This window comes from Lagopus muta, chromosome 1, assembly GCF_023343835.1.
Source record: "Lagopus muta isolate bLagMut1 chromosome 1, bLagMut1 primary, whole genome shotgun sequence".
Taxonomy (NCBI): domain Eukaryota; kingdom Metazoa; phylum Chordata; class Aves; order Galliformes; family Phasianidae; genus Lagopus; species Lagopus muta.
In genome coordinates, this window is record NC_064433.1 from 79,004,347 (window position 1) to 79,016,626 (window position 12,280).

Consider the following 12,280-nt stretch of genomic DNA (forward strand, 5'->3'; position numbering starts at 1 on the left):
AGCTCCTTCAGCCTTTCTTTGTAGCAGAGGTACTCCAGCACTCTAATCATCTTCATGACCCTCATTTAAACCCCCCTCCAACAGCTCCATATCTTTTTTGTGCTGGAGGTCCCTCTTCTGGACACAGTACTACAGATGGAGCCTCACAGAGTAGTGGAGAACAATCAACTCCCTCAAACTGCTGAATTCTTACTTTGTTAAAAAGGCTGAGCTTGCAAAACTCTCCAGTACTTTAATTGAAATTTTCAAGTAGCCCTAGTGATCTCTTGTAACATTAATGAAAAGTTCTATAAAAGAGCATTGAATTAGAAAAGCAAAAATGTGCAAATATTAATTCTGAAAACTGTTTTTGCAAACTGAACTTCTAATATTCAAATATTACAAATACTACTACAAGTTTTCCATAACTGATGACTGACCTGAGTGCTTGTTTAGAAATGATATAAACAGGGCTAGTGGTAGAGAAAGCAGATGCCTGATATTTCTTAGGGGTAAGTTAATATGTTTACTGTGAGTTATGGAACTGGAGGACAGTTGTGTTTCTTCACCATGTTTCGTTTTAGAAAACTTAAGGTTGAGATATCCAATTACTTGTTTAGGATAAAAAGAAGAGTATGGCCATTAAAGCCACTGAAACCTGAGTGTGGCATGTGGTCCAAGAGAGGGTTTGGTATGAGTATAAAAGTATTTCAAATTTAAAATTATGGTTGATCTCAATTCTGTTTGAAAATTTTTAAACGACTGTTCTGATCTGCTGGATAGAGAACTAATAACTCATGTGGCTAAATTACATGCCACATTTGCATGCACACTTCATCCTTTATATCTGATTTTCTGTCGTAGCTTGCATTTGGCACTGAACTATTTGAAAGCATTGCTTGTTTAATGTATGACTGCATAGACTGGAGAAGACAGCATTGTAACTACTTGGAAAACACCAAGTTTATTAATGTGCCTGAACTATCGACACAGCCACCTGTAGTAACCAAGGCAAGGATTTTCTTTTGCTTTATCTTGTTTGTTATAGAAAATAATGAACTATAGGATAGAATTACCTTCCTTCAATTCTGCACTGAAAATACCAGCTTGGACCATCACTCCATGTATAATGTTTCATAAACAAAGTTGGGATTTTTGTCTTCAGCATTTAAAAAATCAAAAATGGGAAAAATTATTAGAGAAAAAAAGATTATTGGAGAAACAGAAAAATAAACATCTGAAGGATCATACAGATATTGTCATAAGCTATCACTGGTTTAAAAATTATTTAACTTATGATTATGTCTTCTTATGCCTGGAAAATCACTATGCATGCACAGGGCTACTATGTCTCCTTACAGATCTGCAAACTATGCAAAAATTATTATTTAGTTCTATCCCAGATCAGTTAATTTATTTTGCTTATAGTAGACAAAACAAGTGTGCTCAAGAAAGCAGTTTGTTGGACATGAACTAGAGACTGGATAAAAATAGGATTACTACATCTGTAGCAGTGCTTCTGAACTCTCACTTAAAGCATTTGTAAAACAACATAACTTGTTCCCTTCAGAGTCAGATTTGATTTAAGCCACATGAAATTTTAGTATCTAGTTAAGAGTAAGAAACTAAAGCTAAATGAAATTATTTTTCCCACCTATTTGCATCTGGCAATTCTCACTTGTTTCGGTGATTCTGATTATTATTTTTTGATCTTTGTCTTTGTTCTTTTTAGATACAACCAGCATCACAGATTACACCTTCGAAGAAAAAGCATCAAGCAGAAGAAGTTCTGACAACTGTAATTTTATCACAAGGCATGTCTAAAGGATGAAAGCAATGATCCTTTAGCTGTTCACTCTGTCTTATCATTCATTCACCTGTTAGCAGAAATTATTTTCACAGGAAGCAAAATCTGGTTTGATGCTGTGAGAGTAGTTTTGTGGTGAATACATTGTGAAAACCCCTGGAAACTGCAGTGGTGACAACTAGGTTCTTTAGAAAAATCACTTTTTCTACCTCTTCCTAGTCACAGTTGGATTTAATAGCGACACAATCATGGACATTATCTTTTCAGAAAAATTGTCAGAAGGTTGAACTGGTCAGGAATTCAATAAATCTAGCTTAATGAGTTTTCTTTTTACAGCAGAGGAAGAATTTTCTTTTATGGCTACTTCCATGGATATGAGATATTACAATGACTTGCTGAATCAGATTCCTGAGGAATGCTTTTCTGTGCCCATAATGCTGAACTGCATGCTGGAACAGGTGGAAATATATATTTTTCTCTTCCCTTGGCTAATTCTTTCTAGACTTGGTGTAATGATTGATCAAATATCAATAAATCAATCTCTTTCATACTAAGACAGAAGGTTATGAATGGAGGCACTGACGATGGAGGTTCAATATTAAGGATTCATAACTAAAACATGGCTTCCTTGTTTTCCTTTTATAGTGTGCTCACTTATCCTGTAAATACAGTATTACCCTAAAGTTTCATTTTTAAGACTACAGATCCAATATGATCAAATGAGGAAAAAGGTGTTATTTTGTAAGAAAGTCAGGAATTGTTTTTTCACATCCTATGCAGCAGTATTGAACTTGTAATACTTAACTCAGTACAAAGGTCTTATGGAAAGCTTAACAATACAAGTGCTATGCATCTATGCTAGCACTAGGCTGGTCTGATTACTTTTGAGTTCAGGCAAAATCTACACATTACCAAAACCCCACAGTATGATTTGAAAATCTTTCTTATTTTTGAATTGAAATTTCAGCACAATTCGTTTATCCAAAGATAGGCTTATGCAAAAATACTCAAGAAAAAGTGTGACACCTGAAATGCAGACCGAATCTGTGTTCATTACAATTCTTAACATTTCAAGTTGTAAGTCTTTTTCTTCTCATCCTTCTGAAGGTGAATAATAAGAGAACATATTTCTGTTTTCCATACTTGTTGCTGCTTATACCAAAAAGAAAGAAAAAAAGGTTTTCTTTTTGTTTCCTTACATAATGTATGGATAAGTGTTTAGTTTATATGTAACTTATCACAGAATCTGCCTGGTAATTTTAATGATGTTAAGCAGCAGTAATATTTTAATGAAAGCTACCATATACTATGTTCACTAGGTTATTGCAAGTGAAGAAAACCTAACACCACCTAGTCTGGTGGTGCCAGAAGAACGGGCAGATGGGATACATCATAAGATTGCAGATCATATAGCCTCTGCGCTTCCTTCACTTCCACTTTCTGAGAGTGAAAAAAAGGTTTGCATTGTCTTTAGTTTGTTTCCTACAATGACACATTTGTATTATTAGTGGTGTTTAATGCATCTTTCTTTTTAACAGAATCTGTATGACTACTTTTCTCCCAAATACAGCGAAGAAACTGCAACCCCCAAATACCCACTCTTATTTAACTACCACGATACTCTAGCTCAGCGCTTGCACCTGCTGAAGGTATAGTGCTATCTGTCACATATAGAAAGTTCTAAGGTTCACAGACAGTAAATACTCAAGGCATTAGAAAGAACTGAGTGAGTTTTGTTTTTACAAAAACATGCAGTATAGATTAGATTTTTCCATCTGGGATAGACACTAACACAAGTCCTTAGTCTGCTTAAGAAGCAATGGATTACTTATACAGACTGAGGACACATCATAACACAGAGTATTAAATGGATATACTGTTTGCATTAATAATAAGGTTGTTTTTTTTTTTATGTAAATGAGTGATGTTACAGAATTCTGTTGATTTACTCCAGTATTACAAAATTTTTGAGTCTAGGTAGCACAGACAAATATCTTCTAACAAGTGCCTATTATTACACTCTCTGTCACTCTCTTTTTATCTCACTTTTCTTGCCCAAAATATCTGACACCATGATTCAGTAACGCACTGTTAATATCTGACTGGCTTAAACACACACTTATGTCTTTTGCTGCAAAAAGACTTACTTATTCTAACATGCTTTTTTAGCAGTCCATTGGTGTTAAAGTTTAATTTTTTTAACTCTAGTACTTTGGTGTTTGTTTTAGATCCAAGGCAACTTAAATCCAAAAAAGATTGAACATGAAATGATGGATAAATTGCCTCTTAAAGAACTTATCCATTTCACCCTTCCTTCAGCTGAAAATGACTCTAAACGCTTGGCCAGAGTTCACGAGCTTATGCATTATTGTACCAGTGGTGAGCTGATTTTCATTGATATAACTTCTTCCTTTTTCTTCTTATTGATGATCCTATTAAAAAGTGGCAATTTGAGGATGAGATTTTTCAGCTACCTGAAACCTGTGAGGAATTTGCCATTTTTTATATTCTTGATTATAACATGGCAAGTTATACAAGTTAAGCTAACTTCACACCTCAGTTTCATGGTAATTGGACAAGGCAAATGAGTATTAAGCATTGCAAAACTAAGAGCTGGTAGTATCTCAGAAGTCTCTACTTATTTATGTTTAGTAACATACAAATGGTTATTACATCTGAGAAAGAAAGAAACAATCTTGCAAATTTCTGTTCTGATGTTAGCACACAGTGCTTTTTGGTAAATAATGACATAAAGTGTATATTTATTTACCAGCATCCTTGGGGTGGAGGAGCACGTGTATTTTAGGTAGAAAATTTTTGTTACACAGTAACTGGTTTTCAAAATATATTCTTTTTAAGCTTCTGCTGTTAATAATGAACTGGCTTTTATAATAGTCTCTTTAACAAACCAGCAGAATACGTTCACTTCTTCAACCATAATCACTTCTGCAATTAACTTTTCTTGGAATGTGCCCACCACCATGACGTACACTGTGAAACAATCCCCAAGACTGCATGAATACCTTTAGGCATTTTTGAAAGTTTACTCTACAACTTCTAAGAAATATGGACATCACGATCTCTTTGGTTACATTTGTGCCATCATATAAGGGGCAGTATTTGGAGGTACTTCCCTGGTTATTCATTCCCCAAATGCCATGTGTTGGATTAGTTTACACTAGCTGCACTGTGTCTAGGTGTTGGTATGTTCATTTTAGACTGTGTGTTTTAGCTATTAAGGTGTTCTATATTGCTGTAGCTTGCCAGCTACTGGATATCAATTTCGATTATCTTCAATGGACCATACTGTACTGCTAGGCTTTACCAACTGTTAACTTTGATAGTAATTTCTTCACTTTTTCAGGATTTGCAATGTGCTTGGGTACTTAACTACTGCAAGGAGAGAACATTTCAATCTGAATAAACTTTCCTAAAATTCAACATTTCTCCTGATTATCACTGTTAAACAAACACTCATACAAACAACCATAAGTAGCATTTATTGTCTTTACACCTTGAATTCTTCTATGGAAAGTGTGTGTAAAATTTGTTTTCAAGGGAAAAAAAAATTTTGAAATTTTGCTTGAAAAGTTACTGATGATAAAAAACGTTAATGATAATGGAAGCTTTTTCATGAGCTGCAGTTGAAAATAGCTAGCTGTTAATTGGTTTGATACAGTCTATTCAGTATTTTAAAATCATCATAATTTATATAAAGCTAATGAGCCAGGAAGTCTTCAGATGTAGGAAGCACTTCATTTAAGATGGATTAACATTTAGGTATATCATTTTGCAATTTGGAAGCATTCAACTTTGAATGCAGTATAGAATGTAGCTGACATAATTTGATCCTTTACCATTAAGGAAATTGTTGTTGGCTTTTGCAGAGTTGCCAAGAACAATATGCTTGCATAGTTTTCTATTTATCTTCTGCTGAGCCACAAGAACATTTTCTGCTAATGATTGTAATTCTCATATAGAACTTCTGAGTTGGGCTGAAGTGGAAAGAGCCTTCAGAGTGTTTACTTTTGAAAGCCTGAGGCTGACTGAGCTGAGTGACTCTGGACTCCTGGAGAGCTCTGGATCTCTGATTGGAGGTGATTCTGAAGTATCTTGTATACCCTGGGATAATCCAGCCAAGTTTGCAAGGCAGCTGAGACAACTCTACCTTATGGAAACGAAACTTAATGGGAAATCACCAGGAGGCTCTGGTAAAAACCTCTCTGTTTATGTTACTCCTGAAGAATTTGAATCTATTTATTTTACCATATCATTTGCTGTTACAGGCCAGTGATTTTTATTCCTTATACAAATCATCAAATTTCAAATATTGTGTAGTCTGAACATTGAGTATATACATAAAGACAAAAATTAGCTGTTTTTGTATGATATAACTTTAAAAAGTTGATTTATCAACTTATTAAAATGGTATGTGTAAAAAGCTGTGTACTAGAAAACTATTTTATTGCTAATGACATTAAATATATATTTAAAGGTGTAGAATACTGAACATGAGCTTAAATACCTTTCTGAATGGAGGCACCTTAAAGCTGTAATGGCTCCTGAGTTTTTGTCACCTTAGTAGCAACCATGGAGTAAGATCAAATGTGATGCATAGGGCGCTAGTCAACTAATTTGATGATTAGTTGTGAATGAGTATTAGGAGTGGGTAAGATACATACCTTACACATAAGGACTCTAGATAGTGATGTGAAAAGTTGAAATTTAATTTAAAAAAAAAAAAAAAAAAAAAAAAAAACCAGAAAAAAATCTGTGCTATGCTTTGTAGTTACACATGCATATGTATCTTTTACTTTGTAGAAAATAAAAGAGGGGTGATTTAGGTGGGGCATAAGGAAGAAGGTTTTTACAGTCTTGGGTGGTGAGGCACTAGAACAGGTTGCCCAGAGAGGTGGTGGAAGCCCCATCCTTGGAGACATTCAAAGTCATACTTGAGCAGGCTCTGAACAACCTGATCTAGCTGAAGATGTCCCTGTTCATTGCAGGGCAGTTGGACTAGAGGTCCTTTCCAACACAAATGGTTCTATGATATCTGGCCTAGCATTGCATGGGGTTGTTGTGACCGAAGTGCATGACTCAGCACTTGATCTTGTTGAAGCTCATACAATTGGCTTCAGCCTATCAGTCTAGCCTATCCAGATGCCTCTGTAGGGCCTTTCTACTCTTAAGCAGATCAACACCTCCTCCCACCTTGGTGTCATCTGCAGACTTACTGAGGGTGCACTCAATCCACTTATCCAGATCTTCTTATTCTAGAGGTGTTAAACAGGACCAGTCCCATTACTGACCCCCTTGCGACTAGCTGGGTGTAATTCCATTCATCCCCACTGTTGGGGCATGACAGTCCAGCTAGTTGTTTATTCAGTGAGGAATACACCTGTCTAAGCCATGAGCCGACAGCTTCTCCAGGAGAATGCTGTGGGAGGTGGTGTCAAAGACTTTAGTTGCTCTACTTTGTAGACTACATCATGTAGTGAACTGGTTCTAGAAGCCACATTCAAAATAAGAAATTATTTTTTTGAGATCTGAGAAAAGTAAAAATCAGATCAGTTTAATCTGCTACATCTTTATATTTATGATATTGTCCATTCTCTGCTAATGTAGATGTCTAAGCAACCATCTTAGATAGGAAGTTTGAGCAGACAAAATGAATCTTGCTTATCTGCTTTTTTTCTGCAGCTTGAGAACAGTTTTGTTGTTTTTTTTTAATGTTAGTTTATTTTACTTCTATGTTAGTCACAATTCTAAATATTGTAGTTACAAACTCAGCTGTCAACATTTCAATGCTTCTGCAGTACGAAATACCAGGAAGATTAAGCTTTTGCAATGAGTTTTCTTTAACCTCCTAAAGGCAGCCAGCAAACAGATGCAATTTTTCAGAGAAGCAGAGTCTAAGAATGCATGTCTGGAAGCTGAGCTGTTTATGAACCATTTATGAACAAATAATTTCAGGAGTATTTCTTTGGAGTAGAATTTTTCTTGTATATCTGAATTTTAATCAAATATTAGTGAATTCTGCCCTACATTAGGGCATTAAGAATTCTATTAAAAGAAAATTACTTTTAAAAGTGAGAGAAAATACAAGAATATAGAAATGAAAATCTCCATGTAATCCTATTAAATTCCGGTGCCCATTGTAATAATGATAGTTTATCAGTCTAATCTGTGCATCACAATTACTACTTAGATCCTTGGTAAGTGTAATGTTCTGTCATTAGCTTGTAGAGCTCTACAAATCCAATTAATTAAGTTTAAAATACATGGTTTCCAAGAATTCTAATATCAAAATAATTTATTTTAGCTTTTCTTTATGTTATCTCTGCAAAGGAATACTTGTTTCTCAGGTAATGAGCTGGTAGGTGGTTCTTTACCTGTGAATCTTGAGGCCACTTCTTAGAGTATTTTTAATCTTTTTGGGCAGGCAAAGCTATTACATGTCGTATAAAGAAGATAATTTGAGTAGATTTCCCTTTTTCCTTTCTGTTTTTTTTCTTCTTTTTTTTTTTTTTCTGGTTAATCTCATACTTATTGCATATGGATTTCAAAGTGGGTTGGAAGTGATCATGTATTTAGCACACTAATGTCATAAAAGGAAACTTTAATTTGATGGCAATCTCATCAAATATGCTAAGGAAGTTGCAGCACTCTGACCTTAGTGTTTAGGGCTGAAATTTCTGGAACAGTTCTTAAAATTCAGTTTTCAATTTCTAGGACATGCAAAAGGAAAAGACAAGGATGAAAGAGATGGTCTGGCTGTTTTGAACAAAGAATTGAATCTTCCTACTTCTGATCTGGCAAGTGTGATGAATGGAGTAAACTCTGCTTTATAGCATGAGACAACAGAAAGTGCTGTTCAGTATTGGGAAATGTTTATACAGATCCAGTGCTGCATGCAGATGACAATTTTGTTGTGTTTGGGGAATATGGAGATGACCGTTAAGCGCTATCTATCACTTTCTTTGAATTCTAATGTGATGGGTTTGGTGAAGCTACTAATGGAAATGCAGGTTTTACTGAATACCAGGAGTCAAATACTTGAATGAATGTTCAAGAAAAATTGCCAAACTGTTTCAAACTAACAGACTGAGCGTTTTGGCTCCTTCAGAAACACCTGCCTGCCATACAGCCCTGGATAAATACAGCAATTTTAAAATTACTTCATAATACCCGTCTAAATATTCATAATTGCTTACAGCACTCAAAAACATATAACCTAGCAATAAAAATAGTTGAATTATGTTTGACATAAAAAGCCAAAAGCAAAAACCGTTGGGAGCAGTTGTTGGGTTTTTTTACTAAATATTGCCATACGGCTCTACACGTGTGCAGCATTATGCAATTAACTGTGAAGTAACATGTGATGCTGTCTATTAAATCAACAAATTACAGTTAATTTGATACAATTGACACTAAAATGTTGATAATCATTACTTTGTTTCATTGTATTTTGAGGTGAGTCTGGAAAATTCTGGTCTGGAACCAAACCTGGAAGAAATAATAAAGACTCAGAAACGTTGTCTGACAGACTGGAATTTTGCTGAGCGTTTTCATCCTGATGTCCTTCTTCAGGTATTTGTGAACAGACGGTTTTGCAGATTCAGTCATGTCTCAGAATTAGTAGGGGAATACAGGGTATTTCCCTCCTAGATAATTGGTTCAATTTCATCACTGATGCATTTTCACCAAAACTCGTTGTTCAGCTGCTTTAAATCCTGCATGAGAAGCTGAAGTTAATAATTGTTTTTTATTTCATGGTTTGGCCACACTGCAGCTGTTTTTTTCAGTACGAGTCTTTTAACTGTGTGATGAAAAAAAAATTACCCTTAAAGGTGACCCTCCCTGATCATTACAAGATTAATTAGCCCACTGTATATGAAAGCATACTTTACAAATATTTGTGCAGCATATGGTTTATGGACAAGCAGGAAATTTTGTCATAATAATTCTTCACCCTTTGAGGGCTACAAGCTTTATTTACAGAAATCTTGTGAGCTAAAGACCACGATTGATCTTGCAGAAAGAACAACAAATGCGAAAGATGAGTTCAGGTGTAGATGGCATGAAGCGCTAGGCATTCTCTTTGGAGAAGTGGATTACAAATTCAGGGCTGTTTTGACCTTCAAGGCAATTCTTTTTGATCCTCACGCATGCTTTACAAGGATGGAGAAATGGCAGCTTTTTCAGCAATACTTTAGCATCCCCTCATTATGGTCTGGGTTATAGATTTCAGTACATGGGGAATTCCTACTTAAGCAAGATAAACAGCTAATACAAACTAAACTGTCAGTAATTAGTGTATCAAGTCAAAAGATGCTGATGGAAAATAATTGCAGAAGAAAACAGCAACATTTTGGTGACGGTATTTCTTTATTTCACATATAAGCACTGTATAGGAACTGTTGAGTCACTGCCTAAACCCACTGGTTGATCACCTGGAGAAAGGATCTGATCAGCCCTGGGAGCACAGATGAAGGCAGTTCACCTGTGTGACTGGAAGGGGTGGAGCCTGGCTGCACATCTCTTAGACCCTATTTAAGGGCTGACTGCCACAGAGGAAGTCTCTCATCAGAGATCCCTCCCTTGCAGAGTTTTCCTCTCTGAGCCTAGATCTTTTTCTGTTTGTCTGTTTTGCTGTTTTATTTTTGTATTACCTTTTCACTGTACTAATCTTTCCAACTGTAACAAGCACCGTTTATACAACCAGGTGATAACGAGGTTTTCAGATTTAAAGAGAATGCTTGTTGATATGGAATTACTTCCATCTCATTTCATTTTGATAGTTTTGTAGAAACAGTAGCTTGAAAGAAAGTTTTATGTTAGATATAGCTATAAGTTGCAGCTTCCAGAGAATGTAAACATTGAAAGTGATGGTCTATACAGAACAGCGTGAAATAATGTATAACACAACAAATGTCAGAGATGTTCAGGGCACAGTAGAGCAAATTGGATACAAAATGAGCTGAAAAACAGCTTGTTTCTTTTTTTCTACCCACTTTACAATAGTTCTGCGTTTACTCGTTATGTATTTATTTCAATACTCATTTTAAAATCTTAAAAATGTATGAATAATAATTTATCTATTCTTTAACTGAATTATTTCATTCGTGGTCTGATTCAGAGGTGAAAGGCAGAGAGTATGTATTCTCCATATGGATAGTGGCAGAGTTTCAGTTTCCACATGCTGGATCACTGCAGATTGCTACAATCCAAGTAGTTTGCGTGCATCCTACAGGAAGAGTGAAGTTCTGAAGTACCCATTGCTGAAAGCTGTGCTGTTTACCATCTACAAGTACTACTGTGTACAAAGAGGATGTACCTTTCTTTCTTTCCTTTTCAGGTTCTTCATACTGCAGCCCGGGAATATAGATGTATCGATTCCTATTATCATACACAAGATAAGTCTTTGCTAATGGTTCTTCACAATCCTATGAATCAGAATCGTTTGTGCCAGGAGACTTGGGATGTTGCATTGCACTCTAACGTTGGATTCAGGTAATTAATTTTATCACTTCTATATTAATCATAGTCATTTTCAATTAAAGCCCTATATGGTCATGGCAAATCTTTTGAAATTTCGTCCTGCATGATCAAAGCTTTGAAATTAAAAGGTATCGTGATGTAACTACATTTAAGAGAAAGCAAGGCATAAAGGTAGAGAGCAGTACTGTATCAAAAGAGTTCTGATGAGATAAAGCTTTTCATAGCGAGGAGAACCATACAGTAACTGTGCATGAGTCCTTATCACATGGTTTAAGAATATGATAATACACACAAAGTCAAATTAGGGATATACGTGTCAAGAAAATAATGTTGATCTGGAGGAGTTCAAATGGCAAACTGTCTAAAAACTTAATTTCCACATTTTTCAACCATAGTTATATAAATGGTACAGCTATCATATAAAGTTTTTCTGGGAAAAGCTAGAAGCCTTTTATTTGTATTAGGATCTTTTTTTTTTTTTTTCTTGGAATAACACATTCCTCTTAATTGTCACTATCTGCTCATCAGTAAGAAGTATAAATGTGCTACTATTAGAGCTTTTTCCAGTGGATGTATTTATTTTGGTACCTTTTTGCACTGCTGATGGGCAGTATAGATTATATGAATCCAACTGCTATTCCAGTTTGTTGATCAAATGTAGAATATGTGTCCATGTACTGTTAAGAAGCAATAATGCTATGGAGAGACATCTGAGCTAGCTTTAACCATAACACAGTGGTTCTCCGTGAGTTATTTAAATCTGATTCATCAAATAAAGTAACTTATCAGTGGACAAACTTGGTTTTTTTTGTTGGGTTTTTTTTTTTCTGCAAGTCTATCAGTAAGCATCACTATCTGAGGAACCTATTCTATTTATCAGAATACTGGACTCTTTCAATGTAAACTTTTGTTGATACCAACAGATTTAAACAGGTTTTAATGCTAAGTAGGTGAAGTGTGCCTTCCAGAAGACATACTTTGTACTGTTCTTGC

At 35.3% G+C, this 12,280-nt stretch overlaps 1 protein-coding gene across 3 annotated transcripts in view; it reads left to right on the forward strand.

Annotated features, from left to right (window-relative positions):
* SPAG17 (sperm associated antigen 17) overlaps window positions 1-12,280 on the forward strand; it is a 92,642-nt gene that overhangs the window by 28,833 nt on the left and 51,529 nt on the right. For 2 of the 3 annotated variants that reach the window (XM_048941345.1, XM_048941365.1), the window contains exons 8-17: window positions 844-990; window positions 1,712-1,793; window positions 2,123-2,244; window positions 3,106-3,243; window positions 3,325-3,435; window positions 4,015-4,165; window positions 5,767-5,997; window positions 8,519-8,619; window positions 9,260-9,376; window positions 11,145-11,299. In XM_048941345.1, coding sequence (XP_048797302.1) covers window positions 844-990; window positions 1,712-1,793; window positions 2,123-2,244; window positions 3,106-3,243; window positions 3,325-3,435; window positions 4,015-4,165; window positions 5,767-5,997; window positions 8,519-8,619; window positions 9,260-9,376; window positions 11,145-11,299 — 1,355 coding nt within the window. The remainder of the gene's footprint in view (window positions 1-843; window positions 991-1,711; window positions 1,794-2,122; window positions 2,245-3,105; window positions 3,244-3,324; window positions 3,436-4,014; window positions 4,166-5,766; window positions 5,998-8,518; window positions 8,620-9,259; window positions 9,377-11,144; window positions 11,300-12,280) is intronic. The other variant, XM_048941355.1, reaches the window with a different exon arrangement.